This window comes from Mustela erminea, chromosome 5, assembly GCF_009829155.1.
Source record: "Mustela erminea isolate mMusErm1 chromosome 5, mMusErm1.Pri, whole genome shotgun sequence".
In the NCBI taxonomy this organism is placed as follows: domain Eukaryota; kingdom Metazoa; phylum Chordata; class Mammalia; order Carnivora; family Mustelidae; genus Mustela; species Mustela erminea.
In genome coordinates this window covers 126,337,167-126,362,088 of record NC_045618.1, presented here as the reverse complement: position 1 = coordinate 126,362,088, position 24,922 = coordinate 126,337,167, and the positions used below count along the sequence as shown (strand labels likewise).

The 24,922-nt window shown below is 38.0% G+C and overlaps 1 protein-coding gene across 1 annotated transcript in view; it reads right to left on the bottom strand.

Moving 5' to 3' along the window:
• The window catches only part of SEL1L (SEL1L adaptor subunit of ERAD E3 ubiquitin ligase), a 54,656-nt gene that overhangs the window by 4,734 nt on the left and 25,000 nt on the right, over positions 1-24,922 (bottom strand). Inside the window, exons 6-20 of the mRNA XM_032344778.1 lie at positions 24,342-24,504; positions 21,921-21,974; positions 21,770-21,829; positions 20,114-20,195; positions 19,602-19,756; positions 16,410-16,466; positions 13,353-13,421; positions 11,866-11,943; positions 10,509-10,571; positions 9,153-9,240; positions 8,679-8,827; positions 7,748-7,913; positions 7,112-7,186; positions 5,970-6,142; positions 2,150-2,278 (exon numbers count right to left, since the gene is read on the bottom strand). Of these exons, the coding sequence (XP_032200669.1) occupies positions 2,150-2,278; positions 5,970-6,142; positions 7,112-7,186; positions 7,748-7,913; positions 8,679-8,827; positions 9,153-9,240; positions 10,509-10,571; positions 11,866-11,943; positions 13,353-13,421; positions 16,410-16,466; positions 19,602-19,756; positions 20,114-20,195; positions 21,770-21,829; positions 21,921-21,974; positions 24,342-24,504 (1,561 nt within the window). The remainder of the gene's footprint in view (positions 1-2,149; positions 2,279-5,969; positions 6,143-7,111; positions 7,187-7,747; positions 7,914-8,678; positions 8,828-9,152; positions 9,241-10,508; positions 10,572-11,865; positions 11,944-13,352; positions 13,422-16,409; positions 16,467-19,601; positions 19,757-20,113; positions 20,196-21,769; positions 21,830-21,920; positions 21,975-24,341; positions 24,505-24,922) is intronic.

The window sequence follows — 24,922 nt, the reverse complement described above, 5'->3', positions numbered from 1 at the left end:
ATTTGAACTTAAAAGTTATGTTCTACGTCTATGAAGTGTCACTTAAGAGAAATCATCACTGGTATTTTTGGACTGCTACCTACCTACAAAGGAAATAAACATGGGGTATAATCCTTTAGATGAAATGAAGTTTTATTTAAAAATGTCCCCATCATATATATATTTGTAGGTGCAGGTGCTAAATTTTTCTGGAAAAAGATTATAAGAAACTCTTAACCGTTTCCTGGGGTGGGACCTGTGATAGGAGATTTTGTGTTTTCTGTATTGTCTGACTTTCTCATTCTTATCTTGCTTATTACCCTCTTCTTTTTAGTTGGAGTGTAGGATGGTAGGATTATGGAGCACTTTACCCTCTTCTTTATACTTCTGAATTTTAAAAAAAACAACAAAGATTGAATAAGGCATGACCAAATCCTAGACTATAATCAGCAGTTTCTTAGTCCTATAAACTGTGAAAGAAAAGTCTGAAATAGACCTGAGAGAAAAAGCAGGCCGCCCCACCGTTAGCTTTTCAATTAAAGGAACAAAGACTGTTTCCACTATGGAGGGTACAGCACGCCTGGTTATGAATTTGCTGTGACAAATGTACAAGCAATCCGGAGGATGGAGTCTGACACCTCTGGCCCCGGAGCACCAAGCATGGAGGCCCTTGGCGGCACAGGATAGGGTTAAGGAAGGAGCATCATGGACTCCAATTACATCTGTGTCACAGGAGGAGAAGCCCATTCTGGAATTGAATACTGATGCTCTATCAAGCTGTCCTGAAAGATTTACAAAAGGTTAAAATATCCTCCTATCCTGGTCTGGAATGAACTGAAGTTAAATAGCTCTTGATTCAGCATACATCTTAGGACTTTCAGAGTTAAATCCTGTACCATTATGAGGGAGCAAGGTAAACCATATGTAAAAGAGGAGAATCCTAGAGCACCTACCCAGAAATACAGGTAACTGAAGTCAGTGGTTTTTTTTTTTTTTTTTTTTTTAATTTTTATTTTTTTTTTTTAAAGATTTTATTTATTTATTTGACAGAGAGAAATCACAAGTAGACAGAGAGGCAGGCAGAGAGAGAGAGGGAAGCAGGCTCCCCGCTGAGCAAAGAGCCCGATGTGGGACTCGATCCCAGGACCCTGAGATCATGACCCGAGCCGAAGGCAGCGGCTTAACCCACTGAGCCACCCAGGCGCCCTGAAGTCAGTGGTTTTGAAAGGAATGGGGAACCCGCCTCTGATCTGGGTTCTACCATTAGCTTATTTAAGTAGTTCAAAGTAATTTTACAGAACAAAGTTCTAGTGGTGTTTTAAACATATTTCACACTAGGAGAAGAACCTGAAGTACAACAGCCTGGGAAGGTTCTCAGGTTCTACTTCTTCCCTTTTTAAAACTTTTCTTTTAAGGCACTGCTCTGAGTCACTGCGGGGCAGTTGTCTGACTTACTGTTTACTGAATTTAGTTAACTACTCTTTCAGATCGCCAAGGGTTGGTCTCAGTTTTCTCTAGACCAGAAGAAACCTGCATCAATGAAAACTGCTTCAGCACCCAGAGCCACTGTCCAATGCTACCTGAGAATGTACTGCTCTGTGGTTGCCGTCACCCCATGCCTGATGCAATATCCTGGACTTCGCCTCGGGGGAGAAGGGACGGCACCAGACACTGGCAGGACACTCCTCCCCTTTCCCTGAACTTTTTAGATACAAACCTCTGGAGTGAGCAGCTTACGTCATTGATATTTTAATTACAAGAGGCATGGAGGGTGGCCTGAATGGCTCAAATGACCAACTCTTGATTTCAGCTCAGGTCATGATCTTCTGGTCTCGGGATGGAACCCAGCTCAGGCCCCACAGTCAGCAGGGAGTCTGCTTGACGATTCCCTCTCCCTCTGTTCCTCCCCCCATTCATGCATTCTCTATCGCTCTCTAAAAAAAGATTTTATTTATTTATTTGACAGACAGCGATCATAAGTAGTCAGAGGCAGGCAGAGAGAGAGGAGAAAGCAGACTCCCTGCTGAGCAGAGAGCCTGATGTGGGACCCAATCCCAGGAACCTGGGATCATGACCTGACCTGAAGGCAGAGGCTTTAATCCACTGAGCCACCCAGTGCCCTAAAATAAATAAATCTTTAAAAAAAGAGAGAGAGACATGGAACACTTACATTTGTTTCCCGTATGTACTGCAAGAAATACACCACACCCAATTTGCAGAGTGCTAAGAAGACTGGTACTTGTGCATCTGGGCTGGCTTCAGCTGCCATGTCATAAAAACGTTTTGCAAGGTGAATGTCCTAGAATATAGGCAATAAATCAGAATTCATCTCTTGTCAAAGTAAGTAAAAATATTATTTAGTTTATATATTTGGAAATCAGTTTATATACTTAGAACATTTATTTTACCTTTCAAATTTTCATTTTAAGATTTCCCGTACCTAAAGGAAAAACCCAATCTGTAACTGGATAATATTTAATTATCTGCTTCATTTCAAAAAATTTAACTGAAAAATTTTAAGATTTAGCTCATGTTCCTCCTGCCTCATGTCCTACTTGCCGTGCAGATGTGCTGTCTACAGCTGCTTTCCTATGCATAACACAGGTCAGGCTCAAGATTTCCAGGGGTCACCTGTAAGTCTCAAGTTAATTTTTCTTACTTAAAACTTCAGTCAGTATAATCAGTTTCTGGTTTCAGTTTGGAGTGGTGATCTTCAAACCTGGTAACATGCTCACGATTTTTCAGAGGTTGCTTGCATATATAGTGTTAAGGGATTCCCATTCTGCATTTCCCTGCCTTAGACATATTTCTGTAAAAGGTGAAACAAGTCATTATGAATTCTGGTCCAGATTGGAGTGTTCTGCATTCAGATAAAAGCCAAACTGCACAGTGGGATGCTGTGAAATTTTCGTTTTACAACCTCACCTTTTCCATGCCCTGACTATTGTCAAAGACCAAACTCCAAGGAAAGAATTCCATGAAGCATGGGAAAGAGAGGCTAAACATTAAAAAGGACTTTTTCCACATAGTTCAATATAAGCATTTACATTCAGCTGTTCCCTAAACTGTCACTAGGGTGTGTCATTAGTTAAAAAGAAGGTTCTCTTCTGTTACTAACAGTAATAGTACAACTTGATTTTTTAAAAAAAATATAACAAGTTTTTTTTTGGACTGCCACATTTTTCAAGATCATGGACCAAACTTTATGTGGTAACATCGACTTCTGTGTGGGTGATTTAGTAATTAAATCTTATCAATTACATTCTGATTTACTCCATGTAACCAATCTTCATTTAACCCTTAATATTTTTCTAGCTGTACTAGATGCTAGACTGAATAGTTTTTAGTAGTATGAGTGAGTGCTTCTTTCTCTAAAAAAAGGTGACCATAATGTCTTACAAAAATTAATGGAATCATTTTGATTTTTATATATGATTAATTATTCTTTAAAGCTGCATCCCAGAGTTCCCTCCCCCAATTCTTATCTATGAAATTCTGTGCTTATTATCATAGTCTTTATTCACAAGAATTTATATAAGCTATACATTATATTATAAATTAAATTATGAGAATACACATTGATTAATTTTCTTGGCTTCTAATCTATTACAAAAACAGACTGTTAGAGTTCCATTACTTTAAGTCTGATTGCTTTAGGTAAATTATTATGGACTGTATTCCATAAAAACCATAACTTATGTGCAATCTTTATATTAGTCGCCAAGCACATATTAATTTTATTTGAATTTTTAAAATGACGTCAAGAAAATAGAATTAAAAAAATGAAAAAACGAAGTCAGCCTTGCTGACAGAAGCAAAGTCTGGTCTGGCTGACTGGTCTGTCAACTAAGAGAGGCTTCAGTAACTTGGTAACATGGGAGACTCTTCCTCAAGCTGAATGCACTCGGCCTGCAGTTCCACAGTCTTGATAAAAACTAATATTTAAGTTTCTAACATTAATATAAATGTAAAATATAAAAATTTACATACTGCAATTTAAAAATTGAATATTCAAATGTGGTAAAATAAAAGGCACTTGATCAAAAAATAGTGCATTAGCAAAATGAAAATGAACAACTTGCTTTTAAGCATATTAGGTCAATCAAGTATCTCTAAGTGATAGAGGGAGGAATATAATTAGTTATTTGATAAATCTTGGTAAAACTTTTTGGTACTCCACCTAGAAGCTGAGAAAGTGAATGGTTCCAGTGACCAGGGAATGAGTACATCTTTTGCAAGTCTCTCGTTTCCAACTCTTTGCTTTCAACAAGATTGAAGGGGGACCTAACCAAGTTGTCAGTGATAGATCGCTGGAAATAATCTTAATGACAGATCACTCTGATTTCCAGCATATGTTACAGACTAAATGTTTGTGTCCAACCTAAATTTCTATGTGGAACCTCTATTCCCTTATGTGATGGTTGGGATTAGGAAGTGAGTCTCTGGCACGTTATCAGGATTAGATGAGGTAATGAGGGCAGAACTCTCATAAATGGGATTAGCATCCTTCAAAGAGTCTTTTAAGCGCTTGCTGCTGCTTTACATTGCTGCTGCTTTACCGCTCTCTCCTCAGGTAAGGACCAAAGCCAGAAGATAGCCGTCTCTGGCCCAAGAAGTAGTGCCTCCCCAGGCACAAATCTGCTGCCACCCCACACTGCAACTTCTCAGCCCCCAGAACTGTGAGAAATCCCGTTATTTAAGCCCCCTGAAGAAGACAGCATGTAACTCTAAAGCAGTTTAAAGAATTAAGTGACTTTGCTATAAGATTCCCCCCATTTGTATATACTTGTTTATGTGAACAAGATTCCAGGCATATATTTATAAAAATGAAAAATGAAATTCATGCTAAATCTACTCAATAATCTTTAAACTAATTTTTAAAAGAGTCTCCATTCATCTCATCAAAAGATACAAGTTCAGTAATTACCACAAAATTAAAATTTTTGTGAAATTTATAGTATTATGTTGATTTATTCAATACTGTATTGATAACTAACCAACGATGACTAATAATATCTCGTGAATTTTTCTTAACACTTAAGCCTATGATCATAGGAAATAAAATTTAAAATTTGAGTTCAACATACTTTGTTTCAGATTAAGTATGATCGACTGATCAGTAAAATATAAATTCAGGAAGAAAAGGAAAAGATATCATTTTCATTTAATAAGTTTGCTGTGTATTAAAAAATCAATAATGAAGATATTAAAATTTTGGTATTTAGAGTAATTCAATCATTTTTTTAAAAAGTGTTGGTGCTTCATATAGCTAAAATTTAGATCCTTTGGAGCTTATGATGAAAAAAATTTTTTTTTTTTTTAAAGATTTTATTTTTATTTGTCAGGGAGAGAGAGGGAGAGAGAGCGAGCACAGGCAGACAGAATGGGAGGCAGAGACAGAGGGAGAAGCAGGCTTCCTGCTGAGCAAGGAGCCCGATGTGGGACTCGATCCCAGGACACTGGGATCATGACCTGAGCCGAAGGCAGCTGCTCAACCAGCTGAGCCACCCAGGCGTCCCTGATGAAAATTTTTAATGCCAAATTAAAAATGTGTAGGAGAACACACAGTTTTTCAAAATCCCCTTAAGAGCATAAAGGCAAGAACATAAGAATGGTTCTAAAGAATGTTAGACTATATTAGAAAGGCAGAAGACTCAGAAATACATTAATCAGTAGCAAATGTCTTGTTTCAAAATGAGAAACAATAGAACATGGTTGAATACGGGCAGATGGTTACTCAAATAATGAGTTACCGATGGAGGCAGCATTGTATTTCTGTTTTAATCAGTCTGTTTTTGGCTCACTGTCCTAAACATAGCAGTGTGTGTTTGATGATGAGAGATGGGCTTCTGAAATATTATAAAACTGTCTCATAACTTAGAACCTAAAATCTGAGCACATTCCAAAGAAAGCCTATTTTCTATAAAAATGCAGACGATTCCCCCAAATCACAATCACACCATTCAAACATTTGTTTTGAAGCAACTCACCTGCTTAATGCCTAGTCCTTTCTCATGCATATATCCCAGATTAAACATAGCTTGTGCACTGTGTTGCTGCTCCGATGCTAGACGATAATGAATAAATGCAGTCTCGTAGTCTACGTCAGTGCCAAAGCCATAGAAATGGTAGTCTCCAAGCTTAATTCTAGCCACGGTATAGCCTTAAACAAAAATTAAATGCAAAAGTGCCAATAAATAAAGTGTGTTTTAAATAGACAAAGTGTTATTTCTCCTCCTATTAACATGTTTGCATAAAACAGACTTTTAATTTTTAGCACATAACTTTACAACTAATCCTTTAGCCAAGCTATAAATTCAGTAAAGACTTAAACTAGAAAAAGGCTTTTTAATAGTCAACAAGAGGTAAAACAAGCTGGGCGGTAGTCCCTGTTTCATCAGCCTGCTCTTCACATGAGCATGTTCTTGTCTATCACGCATGTACACTGTAAGGTAGTTCACCTGGCCCACTGTTCAGGTTTGAAGAAGGGATGACCAGGCAATGTTGAAAGAAGTATACAGAAAAAATATTCAAACAGAAAAAAGGGGAAAGGTTAAAATCTTTTGGGGTTTTAGACCAGTATTTTATTATATATTCTACTCAATTCTCATTTTATGCAGCACACTGGCCTCAAACTAAAAATCAAAGAGTAAGCCATAACACGATATAAATGTCCAGTACAAAGACCTCACAGTTCAATTTAGGAACCTGGGCACTAGAACTTGCTGTTTTTTTTAAAAAATTTTTTTTTTAAAGAGTTTACTTATTTATTTATTTAATTTATTTTATTTTGACAGAGATCACAAGTAGGCAGAGAGGCAGGCGGGGGTGGGGGAAGTAGGCCCTCTGCTGAGCAGAGAGCCTGATGTGGGGCTCCATCCCAGAACCCTGGGATCATGACCTGAGCCGAAGGCAGAGGTTTAACCCACTGAGCCACCCAGGCGCCCCTAGAACTTCCGTTTTAAGAATAACTAACTCGTGATACAAACAAGGTAAGCCATATTGGGTCTGTCTGCTTAACTTCAAGTTGGCGAATGACATTACTCAGTTTTTTGCGGGAGATAAAGCAAATTGGAGACCATGGAGAAAGGTCCCGGGGGATGCTCTTACCCAGAGCGGAGCGCCCACTCACCTTGCGAGGCGGCCCTGTTCCAGTGCAGCAGAGCTCTGGGGTAAGTCTCGTTCTCCCCCACAATGGTGGCTTCCCCTACAGGGCAGACGATATAAATACAAATCAGGCACTTAAGAAGGACAGGCACTGGACTTTTAGGTTTCATTTACAAGCCAGGGTATAAACATTACTTAAATAAGAATTGGGATATGGCAAAGACTGAACGAAAAAATCATTGTATTGACATCAAACCAGTATTAGAATAAAATACGGAGTTCAAAGGACTCACTGCCTCAATCCAGGATGCATTATTTCCTGCAGCACGCTGTATCCACAGAACTAATAAGGAGACTAACTACTGAGCTGCTTCTAAGGACCTATGTATCGCTGGAAAAACAATATTGTTATATGTGCTGTATTTTGAAAGATGGATTTACTAGAAGAAGTTAACTCTGTGATGAATGGCAAATCGATTTCTATTGTCAACTCTAACATATAAAACTAACTCGGCTGGCTTCGGGAGCTGAGGGAAATGACTCAAGCACGTATGTTATTCATGTCTATTTACAACAATAAAGAAGTTTCTTTGTGGCTTTCCGCTTTAAGCATGAACAGATGATGGGATGTGAGCCAAGGTGGGGCGGCGGTGAGCCTTACTCTGATCGAGAATGAAGGCTGCATTGCTCTGCGCTACCTCGTAGCCCTGTTCGGCCAGCAGGAGGTACTGGATCACGGCGGCATTATAGTCGCCGTCTTTATAGCTGTTATAGGCCGTCATAAGCCTCTCGGACCAGCGGCCTCGTTCACATACATTCTTGAACAACTGTGAGAAGAGGAGAAGAAAAACCCGTAAGAAAATAAGGAACATATGCCAGAAAATCAGTTTTGCACTTTGGCTTCCAGTGACCGTTAGGCTACCTCTGAATCTCTGGCAGCTTAATTAAATATATACAGAAGTCTGGGATTTTATTTGAAGCTTTCAGTTTGTCTTTAGAAGAGGCTTATAAAAATAACAGTAAACAATTATATCCATTACTCTCGCCAGGCACTGTTCTAGTGCTCGCTTTAAGTACAGTGCGTACAGAATTCGCCTTAAAGCTCCCATGAGGTCATGGGGAACACTCCATGAGGTAAGTCCTATTAACGGCCCCATTTCACAACCAAGGAAACTGAAGCACAGGGTGGTCTGGAAATTGCACCAAGCATTCATCAAATGCCAACCTGAAGCGCCACTTATGAGAGAGCTAAAGAGACGTTCCTTTTGGGAGACAATAGCATTCCCCTCTACCACAATCATTCAACACAGACTTTTTTGGTGCTGCTTCAGATGCTTTCCAGGTGCTAGAGAGTGCACACAACACCCCCTGTCCTTATAAACGGATTCTAGTGAGGAGAACCACATGAGATCAACAAGCATGACAGTGACACACCGGCCCTGAGTCTTCCCTCAGTGTATCAAAGCTAATAATGGGTTGAGTTTGTTTCTACTTGAGACGAAATCATGGCAAAGAAAACCAGAATTAAAATGACAGACTTTCCACTGGGGAGAACTGATGTCCTGTGTATGAGTCTGTGGAAAAGCCCTTACCTCCACTGCAGTGTGACACGATCGCATCACACCTGTGCCGCTGGCGTGCATCTGTGCTAGGTTATAGAAAGCCAAGATATGGCCTCCCTGAGAAGCTAAATTAAAATACTTCAAGGCCTGTTTATAATCCCTCTTGACTCCAATGCCATCTGTAACGAAAATCACACGAAAGGTCAGAAATAGTCTTAAAAAAGATTTAGCTGAAGCACCAGAGAAGCCTTACATAATGAGTAAAATTAAATGAAATTCAGAATTCTTACTCAGGAAAGATGTGAATCTTACTAATGCAGATTAGTATATTAATACAGATTAGCATAATTTACAATGAAAAATGAGATGCACAAATCACTGAATTGGGAGAATATTCATCAGCCAGAATGAGATAGCTCTCATTTCCATATCACAGTGGCATCTAGTGGGTAATGAGTAATGCAGGTCTTGGGATATCCAGCGTTTGATGCCAATGTTACTTACTATAGTACATAGAGCCGAGCTGCAGTTGCCCATCCACCCAGCCTTGCTCAGCAGCTTTCTGGAAATACTTTAGTGCGAGATCATAATTCTGCAGGAAAACAGGTCACATGACCACACGATGAGAAAACTCAAAAGGCTGATCTACTCAGAAGTTAGAAGAGTCATTCATTAAAAAGAGTTAACAAAACACATACAAGATATTCTCAAAGAGCCATTAAAAAGACTACCTTCTTTTTCTAGTTTTTATAATATACAGATAGTAGTCTATATCACAGAGGAGTTAATATATTTAAGACTGTGAACAATTCATTTGTTCACTCTCAAAAAGCCTACATAATGCTCATTCTGGTTCTTTGGAAAAACCTTGGAACACAAGACTAGAACTTGAGAAACACTTGTATCTTTCCTATTAACCAAAAAATCTTTTTGAAACCTCAATTTTTCTAACATTCAATAAGGAAAATTATTCTCTCCTCATTCATTCTTTCCCTGTGTAGCTTATCAAATACTGTATGATTATTAGATTTCAAATATTATACCTATCCATGGAGAAAAATTAAAACAAAGATCAGTACTGAATTTTTGTGTCCTAAAATGATAGAAGGAATCAAAATGAGAACACACTACTGTTTTCTCTGCTAAGGAACACCTATAGATTAGAATCCTAAACTTAACTACAGGCCCATTAAATACATTTGACTTGGAAAGATCATACAGAGAAGAGGGCAGCAAGGAGACTCTCGGGGCGTACAACATGAGGAAGTAGTACAGAAGAATGAGAAGCAATGGCCTAGGAAAACCAAGAGAACCTGCAGAATTCCAGGGCAGGAAGAGTTTAAGTGACATAGAATCAAAAAGTCAACAGGAGTTGACATTTGGGAGGTTACTGGTGACCTGCAGAGAGCGGTTACCTGGGGCCGAAGTCTGACTGCTAAGAGCTAAAAAGTGAGTGGTAGTCATTAATACAGTTCACTCTTTGGAGAAACCTGGCTTTGTAGTGAAGGACTGGAGAGAAGAGAAGTAGTAACTAGAAGAAAAGGAACAAAACAGAAAGATTTTCTCCCTTGAAATGGGAGAAACAAGCATTTTCTTAGGCTCAAGTGAAGAAGCCGGGAGGGAGAAGTCTTGGAGAGACGGAAGCATAGGTGGGGGAGAGAGCACAGACAGCATGACAGACAGCTTCACATCTTCAGTAAAAGTGCAAGACACAGAGCCATTCGAAGAAGGCAGTTAGGATGGTGGGTACTGGGTACTCAGAGAACAGTAAAAGTTTCAGCTTTTCCTATTTCAGTAGATACTTCCCTACCTCACCAGCTGACTGCCAGCCTAAGTCAGAATGTTAGACTAAAAACTTACAACTTGAACTCCTCTTCCATAGAGGTAAGCCATTCCAAGTCCACTCTGTCCAACTGGGTTGCCCTGCAAACCAGAGACAAGAGTGAAAGGATTCATTAGAAAACAAAACAAAAAAAAGAACAAATAACAGGCAAGATTAAATAACTACCAAAGTAGTGATTTACAAGCATATTCAAGAAATGTCTTTGCGTTTTTCAATTCAAACTTCTCCTTCCCATCAGGCTAAATGAAATACTGACTTTCAGAGATTTGGGGGGGAGGGGGTCTTCAGTAATTTGCTGAAAAAGAGGAAATAGTACATTTATCTAAAATTAAATTTTAGTGACTTACCTTATGACCACCTGTTCCACGAGTTTACGAGAGAAAACATGACTACTGTATTTCTTCTTCTTAAAATTAAAAGTAGGTCACTTTTTGGGTAATTTTTCATTGGTAACCTCCCTCCCCAATAAAGAAGGAAGATGCCATCCTGTAAAGTCAACCACCAGGTAAAACAACAATATTGGGATCAGGTGGCAAAGATAACACTTAAGATTACTGGAGTGCCACAAAACAAAGATAATCAATTGTTTTAAGACCTGAAAGAGAAAAATCTAAAATTCAAACTAAACTCGGACGGGTAGAGGCATCTTTTAAAAAGTGTCACAGCATCCCCTTGGGAAATACTCAACTGACATTTGGAACTAAAGTAATACATAGCCGGTGAGGAAATAAACGTACACACTGGAGGCATAGAGTCTTAAAAATTCATATATAGGGGCGCCTGGGTGGCTCAGCGGGTTAAGCCTCTGCCTTCAGCTCAGGTCACGATCTCAGGGTCCTGGGATCAAGCCCCACATCAGGCTCTCTGCTCAGCGGGAGCCTGCTTCCCTCTCTCTCTCTGACTGCTTCTGTGCCTACTTGTGATCTCTGTCTGTCAAATAAATAAAAAAAATAAATAAAAAAAAATTCATATATAGTTTTCTCTGGGGCAAAGAAAGCCCAAGTTGTATATTTATGATTATCAAAAGTACCCAGTACTTTCCAAAAGGAAAGCTCAAGTTGCAATACAAATAGGGCAAAATCATAATCTCTCTCTCTGCATTAGTAAAATCAGTATTTCTCCAATGAGGAAACTTCTCAATGAAATTGAAACAGAGGTTTAATATTCAATCATTTGCACCCCCCAAATAAATTGCTTTTTATTGGAAATATTTTTTTTCTAGCCAGTCCATTCCCATTAATCTCATCTACATAAGTGCTTTCAGTCATTTCAGGCACGAGTTGGTTATGACTAATCCTTCAGTGTAATAAACTTACTTATTAAAATAATAATAATATGGCACACATTTCAATACACTGAGTCATGAGGTCTTACCATGTCAGCAGCTTTCTTAAAGTAGTGAAGAGCTGTCTCATTACTTTGTGGTACAATATCACTTCCCTCTGAATACATCTGAAAAACAGAACCTAATTTTATTAAAAATTATACCCTTCTCACCTATAATGTATTTCTATCTCATCTCATTCTGGTTTTTGTTAAGTATCCTGAAATCTTGGAACAGTTTAAAATTCCCCATCAGATATGTTAAATTTAAAAGTAAAACCTTTAAAGTAAACAATATTATTATATCCTTTTTGTCATAACAAATTTGTTACTTTTCTATAAACATGAATATATTAAAGTCAGTTCACAGATCAATCTCAGGAGGAGAAAACCTTTTATTCAAGGTGAATCTTTTCTCTCACTCTATCCCAGGGCAGTCAAATGGCTGGAGAGTTGCTTGGGGTCAGTGATCACACGAGAGAAAGGGTGCTACTGACAGTGCCCACTTCCCTCTCTCTTCCACCACGACTTCCCTCAGGGTAAGAACTAGGGTAGGCCTTAGGTTCAGGAAAAGAAATAACTGAAAGGTTATCTTAAGGTTTCAAGCACTAAATGACTAGAATACCAGGTACAGAACATGATAAAAGGTCCAAGAGAAAGAAGAGCAGAATGACTGAGGCTGTTTTCATCCACGTATACATTTAGAAAACGGCAATGAAAATCTTTTTCTGAGATGGGGTTAATTAGGAATTCAGAACAAGAACTGAAAGGGCTAGAATGGAAAGTTCTTAAAGGCTTAACAAAAATAGATGGGGAATACCGATTCTGATGCAATAACAGCGGGGACGTCCACATGTCTGGTTCTCAGGCCCCAAATAACTGGTTGTGATTATGTGGCAAATACTGATAAGATTTTTCTATTTGTAAGAACCTTTGTGACAGATTTATTCTACCTGAGCACCCTAACCTTAGGATTTAGTTATGGATGAAAATATCCACTGATTTATATAGTATTTGCTTTCAAAATAATGAAAAAGGAAGTTTTGAAACTGTGGCATGTTACATGGAATCTATTTGTTAGGTCTCTAGACTTGAGTGTTTTCCTTGCTTAGAAAAGAATTGCATTGACGGCTGGGTGATGGCCATCACACTGAAGATGATTAAAGCCTACGGACAGATTCCAACAAACTCTTTGTTTGTTGCCTCTACTCATTTGGAAGACAGGCAATTATGACAGACTTAGCAAACAAACCCCCACAGCATAAAGAAAAAAAGTCCTCATTATTGCATATGATACACACACCTCAATGATAGTTAACTTCAAAAGGAAATTAACATACATGAGGAAATGTTATTTCTTTACGTTACCTAAGAAAATGCCTGGAAGTCGCACTTACCTTGCCATAAGACACAATATCCTTATATTGGAAATTTTATTTCCAGTTTACTTTTGGTAAACTGTAGATTGTAACTACAACATCTGCTTATTATGTAAATACCTCTTGTTATTATGTAAGAGTTCACAGGGTGTACAGTACCTTTCCCAAGAAGGCCATGGCATGTGAATTGCCAGCATTAGCTGCTAAATTGAAGTAGTCGAATGCTCTCTGTAAGAAAAGAATTTATTAAAATAATTAGTTTTTATAGAATCTGCCTTTCGCTTTTAACCAAAATAATCATTTCAGGAACATTCAAAAAAATCTTCTAATATGGCAGCATCTCAGTTTAAACTGCATTATGACATATCTTGGGTGCTCCAGGTACCCACCCCTCTTCATGCCCAATCCATCACTGAATTCTGTAAACTTTCACCACCCAACTCCTCTTGAATCAACCCATGATCTTCCACTACACTCCTAGGCTAAGCTACATTATCTCACATCTGACCTTCTGGAACTCCCCTCCTTGGTCTCCTTGCCTTTAGTCTTCAGTCACCCAAAGCAACAGTTCAAAACACTTAACATGCTGGTCCTTACAGTCCCTTGACATTTTGCAGGGGGTCTACTGGCATGAACAGACACTGCTTACTTCAGTACTCTTCAGCTTGCTCTCTGCACTCTGGTCCTTCCTGCCTCAGGACCCGCCACCTCCTGCTTATTAACCTTACTGGACCCTTTCATTCTCCTTAATAACAACAATCACAATTTATTACATGTTTGTTGGTGTGATCATTTAAAAAAAAAATCTAATATTCTAGTTCTATTAAACTTGAAGCTCTGCAAAGACAAAAAGACCAAAGCTATTTTATCTAGCATTGGATTCTGAATGCCTAGCAGTGAACAGGCACATAGCAGGCACATTAATGAATTAATGCAGTTCTGTACTGGGAACTCCTTTTATCCTTCTGAGAAGCTGGTGAAAAAATTTATTGTAGTGTAGGTGTTTTGCAAGTAGGCAGCACATACCAAGGATATCCCAAAACTTGTATAAAAGGCATGCAGCAGATTGTTCTCTCACCTGACATTTTTATTAGCCAGTTCATCTGGCCTAATGACATATTTGAATGACCTAAAGACAATGAAAGTAGTCAAAATGCCTCCTGACTTAAAACAAACAAACCAAGCATGGATATTTGGTATAGTTTTAAGTGATAAGTGTATCTTGTTATCATCTACGTCTTAAAGTTGATGGGATATGGAAATGAAATAACCTTAATTAGAATATTTAACTGTTATGGCAGAGTAATAGTTTTATTAGTCTGACAAACATTTACCAATAACTCATTATGTGCTAGGCATTGTCAGGTGCTGGGAATAAAGTGGCAAAGTCTTGCTCTTCTGTAACTTACGTTCTAGCAGAGGAAAAACCTTAATTACATAATTAGCAAATTTACAATGGGTAACGGCCACAAATACAGATTTTCGGAAATCGTAACTGTGGTACATGACCTATTCTGGAGTGGGGTTAGGAGTCTAGAGAAACATTATGGGAAGAGATACTGGAGTTGAATTCTAGAGGATGAGTAGGAATTAGCTACGTAAAGAAAGGAGGCAGGATAATATTCACTCTAGACAGAAGGACTAGCATTCCAGAAATCCCGAGGTAGTTTCTTCACCTTTTCAAAGACCTGAGAAAAGGTCCACGTGCTTGTGACTCAGAAAGCAAGGAACTGGTGAGCTAAGCAGAGACTGGTACAAATCCTGGAAATCATGTTAAATAAAAGTTTTGGTTTTCAAGCGACTGGCAATTATGGACCATTCAAGAGTTTATTTTATTTTTTTAAAAGATTTATAGAAAGATTGATTTATGAATGACAGAGACGCGGCGAGAGAGGGAACACAAGCAGGGAGACTGGGAGAGGGAGAAACAGGCTTCCCATGGAGCTGGAAGCCTGATGTGGGACTCGATCCCAGGACCCTGGCCTGAGCCGAAGGCAGACGCTTAGCGACTGAGCCACCCAGGCGCCCAGGACCACTCAAGAATTTAAAGCAAGGGAACCACAAGGTGTGTGGTTTACAAACACAGGCTACTGCTTTTGAAATGCAAGCAGGAGATGACTCACACAAGGTGTACCGATGGATACAAGTGAAGAGATGAGCAAGATTTAGGGCATAAAGTGCACAAAAGCTGGATACAGATCTGATTGCTATAGTTGTATACTCCTAATTTCTCACAAACTCAACAATGATTTTCCTCAGTTCTATGAAATATTTTCTTTTTTAACGATTTTATTTATTTATTCATAAGAGACAGAGAGAGAGAGAGATAAGCAGAGGAAGAAGCAGGCTCCCTGCGGAGCATGCAGCCGAGGCAGTACTCAATCCCAGGACCTTGGGATCATGACCTGAGCTGAAGTCAGATGCTTAACTGACTGAGCCACCCAGGCACCCCTGAAATATTTTCTTTTTTATTTATTTATTTTTTAAAAGATTTTATTTATTTATTTGTCAGAGAGAGAGAGAGAGAGTGCGAGCACTGGCAGAGGCAAAGGGAGAAGCAGGCTCCCTGCTGAGCAAGGAGCCCGATGTGGGACTTGATTCCAGGACACTGGGATCATGACCTGAGCTGAAGCCAGCCGCTTAACCAACTGAGCCACACAGGCATCCCACCCTTGAAATATTTTCTAATAGAAATTTTAAGACAAACTTCTACCACATACCTATAGGAAACCAAGTTACTGTGTATGTATTGTTGGCAATATTGAGAACTAGATTTCAGAATTTAAAAAACCCTTCCCACCATTATGAGGTGGATATAATCACATTTTTATTATTTATTAATCAATCAATTTATTTTTTAATTTTAAGATTTTATTTTTTTGACAGAGAGAGAGAGACCAAAGTAGGCAGAGCGGCAGGCAGAGAGAGGGAGAAGCAGCTCCTTGTTGAGCAGAGAGCCTGATGCAGAGCTTGATCCCAGGACCCTGAGATCATGATCTGAGTCTAAGACAGAGGCTTAACCCACTGAGCCACCCAGGTGCCTCAATAGTCACATTTTTAGTCTTTAGTTTTTTCAGGGGTTAGTTGGATCTTGAAAGATCATTTGTGATGACTGTCTAAGTAACAAACTTGATACTGTCATTGATAAGAAATATATCTAGAGCATTGTTTCCTTCTACACTGTGAAGTACAAAGCCCTGGGAACAAGAAAGTTACCTGATGATTTTGTTCTACTCCACGCCCTCCATGCAGATGCAGTTGCCCCAGACCAACCTGAAAATTAACAAAAATGAGCAAAAGTAAATGGAAGCAACTGGTGTGTCATTAAATTAGACCAATAAGAAAACATTTGGTCATAAAAAGGTTTCTCTTTAGAATTCAAAAAAGTGAAGACTTAGTCTTAACTCCTGAAGATATTACTCTATTTTAACCTACATTTTTTAAAAACTGAAAATGCCTGCTTTTAATTACAAGGTATCTTTCTGAAATAAAGATGAAATGAAGGCAACTTCAGGCAAACTAAAACTAAATTTGTCACCAGTGAACCCACTCTGAAGGAAATACTAAAGGATGTTTTGTAGGAGGAAGGCAAATTATCCCGGGAAGCCTGAAGATACAGTAAGAAATAAAGAGCAATGGAAAGTTAAACTTATGAATGTATCTAAATTATATGCACTGTATGTAAGAATATCTTGCACGATTCAAAAATATATAAAATTAAAACCATACAGAGTTGTCTAAAGTCCAAGAAATGGCAAAAGTGTTCATTTATATTAGACTTTGATAAAAGAGTAGTAAAACAAAGTCCAACTATCACCTTAGGAGAGGGGAGGAGGTATAATAGCAAAAACAATGAAACCAAGAGAATGTAAGGAAAGAGATATGAAGCAGCATGGAAAAGCAAAATGAAAGAAAGCAAGCAACACAGAAAATGTAAACAAAAATATATTATTCATTACTTTTAATTAAAAGACTGTCAGAATGGATTAAAAAATAATAGTCCGATATGCTTCTAAGAGACGTACCTTAAACATTAGAGGTTGAGTACAAAAGATAGAAAAGATCCTCCATATGAATATTAACCAAAAGAAAGTGGCATAGCTAGCTAGTATCAGACAAAGTACAATTTAAAGCAAAAAACATTTCTGGAGATAAAAGAGGACATTTCATGATATACAAGCTAGTTTAACAAAAAGATAACAGTACTAAGTCTATATGCACTCCACATGGCCTAAAATGCATAAATCAAAATTGACAGAAATAGAAGACAGAGACAAATTCACACCAAAGTGGGCAATTTAGACAATGCTGTCTCATTGCTGGATAGAAAAAGGAGGCAAATTTAGTAAGGATTCACAAGATCTGAACAACAGGATTAAGAAACATAACTCAACTGACACAGAAAGAATGATACAACCAAAGACTATAAAATTTACATTCTCTTTAGTAAACAATATTTGCCCAAACAATGGACCATAAAGCAAGTCTCAGCAAATCCAAAACAAATAAAATCATACATGGCATATTCTTCTTCTTCTTTTTTTGTTTTTAATTGTAGGCTCCCCACTGAGCAGCGAGCCTGATGTGGGGCTCGGTCCCAGGACCCAGGGATCATGTGCTGAGCCAAAGGCAGACGCTTAACTGACTGAGCCACCCAGGCGCTCTCGGGAGGGAGAATCTTAAGCAGACTCCACAATGGGTGTGCAGCCTGACATGGCACTCCATCTCACAACCTGAGCCAAAACTAGGAGTCAGATGCTTAACTGACTGTGTCACCCAGGCGCCCCCGTACAGTGTATTCTGACCACAGTGTATTAAGCTAGAAATCAACAGAAAGGTTTAAGTAATAAATCTTCCCTTTATATGAAAACTAAGCAATTCACTTCTAAAATTACACATGATCAGAAGAAATAACAATGAAAATTGAGCTGAATGTAATGAAAACTACAATAGCAAGAAAATGTATTCAACCACATATCAAGATCTATCAAGTTATAGGAGTTTAAGACAGTACTGATGCACAAGACATGCAAGAGAATATGAACAGGGCATTATTTGCAATCACCCAAATCTGGGAAGAGTAAAATGGGTAAATAAGTTGTGGGATTTTTATATAATGAAATACCATGGAGCAATGTGAATTAATAATTTCAGCTACATGAAAACACATGGATTAATTTCATAAACATAATGCTGAGCAAAAGAAGCTGATACCAAAAAATGCAGTATGATTTTTTTTTAAACATAAAATTCAATTTTTTTAAACATAAATTCAAAACCAAGCCAAAATGGTCCACAGTGTTAGAGGTCAGGTCAGAGGGGACTGCTGGGATGCTAGCTGTGCTTCATAGGAGGCTCACTTGTGATCAAGCAGGGGGCTGTATGCCTCAGATTTATGTACTTTTTTGTATTCAAGCTGTAGTTTCAGTAGTAAAAAGAACAGAATTATATACTATACCACACATGGAGTTTTTTAGCTTGAGTTTTCCACTGAATACACTGAAGTCAGCTTTCCACAGTTAAGTAGTATTCTACATAATTTTTAATGGTTGCATAAAATTCCACTACATGGAAGTGTCATAGTTGAGCTAAATAATTCCCTATTTTGGGGCATTTAGATGGTTTTGAATTTTAACTGGCTTCTGATATAAAAGAAAGATGTTTAGTTAGACAAGATTATATTATAATTATATAATTTATAATTATATATTATATTATAATTTCCATGAACTAAAATTTGTATTTTTCACTACATTTTTTTTTTAACATAGGATTCCCTTCTGCTAAGTTTTAAAATCAATTGTTCTCAGAAAGTATCATCTCTCTATATATCTAAACCAGAAAAGACTTCTAAACTGCACAGAAAAAAAGGCAGTCCTCCTTTTTATATCAGGATTATCAGCCCATGAAATAACAAATTATACATGGTACTTTGACGGATATAACATTCAATTTACATTGAAAAAGACGACTTCTGTCCTTGATCTTGAGAAAATTAATGAACAAAAGAAACATGAAGAGTAAATGGCTCTGAAGGGCATCTGAAATTCCAAAAGTTCCAGAAACTTTTAGAGAGTGGCAGTTTTCATCCTTGGTGACTCCAATAAGAGCCTTCATCATCAGTAAGACACTGTTCTGTTCAAGCGGCAGCTTTCAACCATGGTGCAACTTCCCGGACAGCTTCTATGAACTATCAATGCCTAGGCTACATCCTAGATGAATCTAAGTGGGGACGTCTTGACAGTCCGAGATTCTTGGTACTTTCAAAAATGGTACTACTCAGGTGATTCTAACATGTAGTTAATAATGGCTCAGAGCAATGGAAATGTTTTTATGCATGCAAGTGTTTGCCCCAAGACTGTAATATATAATACAGTGACATACACCATGAGATGTTTAAACACATACCTGTGCTTGTACATCCCCTTTTTCTGCTAGGAACTGATAGTATTGAATCAAATCTTCTTCCAGCATTCCACTATTCATTCCTGGATTTTCCACCTCGTCAGGCAGCCGTATTCTCTGTACTACTGAGCCTCCTGTCAGCGAGATATCACTAGCAACTGAAACGGGGATGAAGTAATAACATGGAGGAAGGTCAGAAGGATTGTTCCACAGAGTAGAATTTCAGCTGCGCAACACTGACAGATGCTATGCTAACAGTAATCTATAGATTATACAAAATAGCAAGTCTTTTCCACAAAATATTAAATAATATTAAATAAGTGGTACCCAGAGCACGCGTGCACATGCGCACACACGGAAAGGAGATCTTCATCAACTAGTGTAAAGATCATTCCACGTAAGAGAGTCGATCATGATTATTTCAAGTAGTACAACAAAAGCAGATGTATTTGAAGTTAATTCCATTCTGTTTTTTGTTTCTTTTGATAAGGTGAAAGGCAAAAAAAAATAGATACCGTGATTGGCAACAAGACGATAGTGAGTCAGTGCCGATTCACAGCTCTGGAGGACTCCGATGCCAGCCCAGTACCGATAACCCTGTGAGATAAGCTCTAGTGAGAAGACTGCAGGCTCACACGCTCCACTGGCATTCTTGATGGAATGAATAAAGCCACCCGCGCTCAGAACGTACTTCCGCAGTCCCTTGATCCCAGCACATTACCACCTCATTTATCCTCTTTTAGGTTCTGAGGTAATTTATTCAGCAACTCCAAAAACCAGAATATAGTTGAGAACTAGGAAGTAATGAAGTTCCCACAGAAATCAGAACAGATGCTGTGAACTTTATGGATGAAGTGTGTGTATCTCACGTGTAAGAGAAAATTACTTAGGTTCTTGCTTAGAACACATTCTAATCTTATTGTAAACCTGATTTTAACGAAAATGGGTTGATCTACCAAACCAGCAAAGAAGCAACAAATCAGTAAAATAGGGAAGATGAGAGACTACTAGGAGCAGGCACAGTAACATGAGCAAAAAATGGTTTCAGCCTGAGGGGGATAGCTAACTATAAAAAACAGGAGAAAAAAAAAAAAAAAGTAGAGCTCTCTTGAATCATTCAGCACAGACTCAAATAACTTTACAAACTTTAACAATCCTTTGGGCACTATTGTATAATAATGTGTATAATATTTAATGTTCTTATTCTGTAGCCACTGTTTAAGAAGATTGGTAAATAATAAAAAAAAAAGATATAGGTCAGAAATATTTAACATACTTTTGCCATATAAAAATATACTTCAAATTTCTGGAAAATTCATCTAAAAGGAACTTTTCAATTACTGTTTGAGGAATAAATGTTTCCACCAATGATAAAAGCCAATGGAAAAAAAAAAAAACCTTCAAAATTAGTGAGAATGTTTCAGAAAGTTGGGAGCAACATCCGTGTTTTTCACTGGCTTAAATTACTTCAGCAGTTTACATCTGTCACAGATGACATCCAAGCTCCTCTGCATGACGTATAGCCCATTTACATGACTCCTGATGAATTTCCTGACGTTCTACCTTCCAGCCACACTAAACAGCCTGTATTTTCGTGCAAGCATCACATTTCCTCATCACTGTCCCTCTGCATGTATTGCTCCTGTTGTCTAAAGGCCCTTCCACTTCTATTCATTCACTGCTATTTATCCCTCAAGAATTACTTTAGTTACTTCTTTGCTCAGAAGTATCTCCTTCTACCTTTCTTTCCAACACCAGTGTGAGTTAAGAGCTTTTCTAGCTGATTCCTGTAATGATCTCCTTACTTGTATAAATTTAAATATAAAATATAAATCAATTTTCATTGTAAAATAAAGTCAAATGTAAAATCTCTGATAATTCAACTGAAGAAAGGATTTTGACAAATATTTCCAATTTACAGAAAATAAGAGAGACATTTATCACAAGGGCAATAGCCAAAGTCATAATTTCAAAGAAAAATTGTGGACTGTGCCAATTTTCATCCATGTGTAGATGCAAGTATTGTACCCATTAACAAGAATTTGAAGAATGTTCAACTGAATATTTGATCTTGATGAATATAAGTACATCTCATTCATGAAAGCTAGAAAAGCTGTGGCCCCTCATGAACCAAAAATTCTGCTCCTCAATGTTACTAAAGTCTTACTTACCAAAACCATGTGCGCTATTAGGTTGCCCCCAAGAGCTCCAAAAGTATAATATACAAGGGCCTGGGAAAGAAAAAAAATATCCTTAACTGAACACACGCACACACTGACCCAATTCAAATGGTAGTATACAATAAAGCTTTAATAACATTACCTTTGCCTGACTTGAATTAACACCAAGTCCGGAGGCATAGAGAAAGCCAAGAGCCTGAAATAAAATGATTAAAGTAAGAATTCTTCCCTAGTAATAGTTTATACACATAGTCTTATGAACGATGAAAAGCAGCAAGAATCTTTAGATCCTGAAAGACTTGAACAGTCCAAGTATGTACAACTATGGTTAATTAAAGAGCCTCAGAAATGCATTCAAGGTTTTACAAATTACACAATGAAATACAGCTAAACAAATGACTAAGTTTAGCTTGAAGATTAAACACAGCTTAAAAAAATACTACAAAACCAAAGGTAAACACAAACATGGCTTTTACTTTATCTTGATCAACAGCTGTATCATCACACTGACACACTACCTATCAAAGGAGAATACACAATGAAAACAGTAAGAGGCTACCACAATAAACATCCTAGCAATAAAAAGGGGTGGCTAGGGTCATGTTGAAGGGGTAACAGAGAAACTTGTCACTTTACAATGCTGAAGCACACACAATTTTTCATTGCAAAAACCCAAACAAAAAAACTCCAACCAACCAAACAATGCATTGATAAGGTTCTACCTTTGCCCACTGAGGACCATGAAAATAAAAGCTAAAGTCAGAAAGGCAGGTGTGTCATGTGCCAGTGTTCATCAAATCCATGAGCTCTTCTACATTTCCCAGCCCCCAATGCCCTTGCACTTGGGTAAGGCCATGCGGCTAGGATGCAGCAAAGAGAAATCCAAGACAGTTTTAGGTCTGGCCATTAAAAACTTTCCAGAAAATCCTCCAGCCCTCCCTTCTCCCTTCAGGAGGGCTGCCCATGTTTCAGATGGTGCAGCTATATGGCAGAAGCGGCCCTTGACTGAGTCAGCATTGGGAAGAGAGTGACAAAAGCAAGGGAACCGCACTGACCCTGGCCCTAACGTGAACAAGGAATACCTCTTTGTAGTGTTGGGCCACTGTGATTTTGGGGCTGTGTCTGTTACATCATCTAAAATTAATTACCATGGAAGAGTGCTTTGCAGTACGCAATATAAAGCATTGTGGCATTATGGGGTGCTATTATTAGAGGGGAAAGAAGCTTCAGAAGTATAATCATTCTTCAGAACCAAATGTCTGTAGAATAAAGAATGTATGTGTGAATTTAGATAAACTGACTTATACAAAGAAGGGAAAAAAATCTTTGAAAACAAATGGGGAGTAATGAAGATGTAACCTGTTCATAAATTAAACCAAAACCGTGTGAGAGTTGCAGAGTGGGTAGGTATTCAGACCTACAGAAAACAATGGTCACAATTTCTGTTATTATTTAAATAGTCTGAAAATAGACTCCTGCTAACCGTGACTAGAAACTTTACATTTAAGCAAATCCCACACCTCCAGTAAGCCTGAATTACTGAGAGCACTTAAAATCAATGTGGTGGCCTCCTAAATCCAGGTGTCAATCTTACTATTACCCATGAGAAATCAAGCAGAGATTTTTTACCAAATGGTGTGATGTGACATGGGATACAGAACATCCCTCTATGAGGCAGGCTTGGCCAAAAATACTTGGTTTGAGTTCATCAGCCTTTAGCTCTATGGGAAATAGAGATGATGAAGACGAAAATAAAGGCCGAAAGGAAGAAACAAACAGACAAACCGAAGAAGGTCATTCTGCAGAAAAACTGGCCCTATCTTGAACACAGACAAGAAAGAGAGGCAGGGACTCTGCTAACATTCATTAACAATCGAGCAGAAGATGTTGTCCTGGACTGGATACTGCTTAGGACAAAAACAGGGATAAAGGAAATGTTTTGGTTCACTGCCCTGTGAAGACTCTCTGGGTGTTATATTTACTGGACGGGAACGGTGAGGGCTACTTACTGAAAGAGCAAGGAAGGGAACAGTAGGCAGTGACATCTCGTTGTAGTAAGTTCACATGTATAAATACACAAAGAGAAAGGTCAAGAAGGGTATGCATGCATTAACATGTTACCAATGTTCAGGTCTGGGTGGTACAGATATGATGTTTTCTTTTTTTTTTTTTTGGACTGCTTCTGTAGTAAAATATATCTTTTAAAAAAACATGAAGATTACCAAAAGCTGGAGCATCTGAGCTTTGGAAAAAAGGTAATGGGTAGTGATTTCAGATAAAAAAAATAATTACTTTTATGTTTCATTCTGTACAGATTTAATTTGGAAAACTACAAATGTAATTGTGGTAAGATGCAGCTGCAAAATCCCTCAGATGACCACAAGTGTTCTTGGACAAGAAGATTGTCCAAGACTGGTAAAATGATCTGCCACAGGATTAGTATCTAAAGGTATTTTACCTTCCAGCCTTACTTGTTCAGTGAGGGCAGAGCATAAAGAATAAACTGCTGTGAAAATTAACAAATGCTATGTGCCAAGAGATTCTGCAGTGAAAGTACACTTACAGTTTGTCCCTTAGGAGAGCCTTCCTCAGTCAGTTTTTCAAACATCTCTTTAGCTGCCTGGATATTCTGTGTCAGGTAATCACCGAACAAAAGAGCATATGACACTCTCTCCAAGGCCTTGGTATGATTCATGCCTGCTGCCTTTTGAAGATACCGATATGCTCTTTAAACATAAGCAATTAAAAAAGACAAACAAATTAGCAATATTTTGGAACTGCCATTACAATTTTTACAGAATCTGGGGGCACTTGCTGGCTCAGTTGGACGAGCATATAACTCTTGATCTTGGGGTTGTGAGTCTGAACCCCACTTTGGGTGTAGAGATTACTTAAATTAAAATAAAAAACTTTAAAAAATTTTTGTTGTTTTTTGCTTTACAAAATCTATGCAGATGCAGAATAAATAATTTCCTTATTCTATAGAATCCCTCTGATAATTTGATTTGCACTAAGCTATGTTACTTATATATATAGAAAACATTCTGGGCTACTTTTGTCTTTTACATAAGGTACCAGTTCTGCTATTTCAATATTTTAGAATAGTCTAAGAATGAGAAAGAATTATAATACTGTAGTACCCAA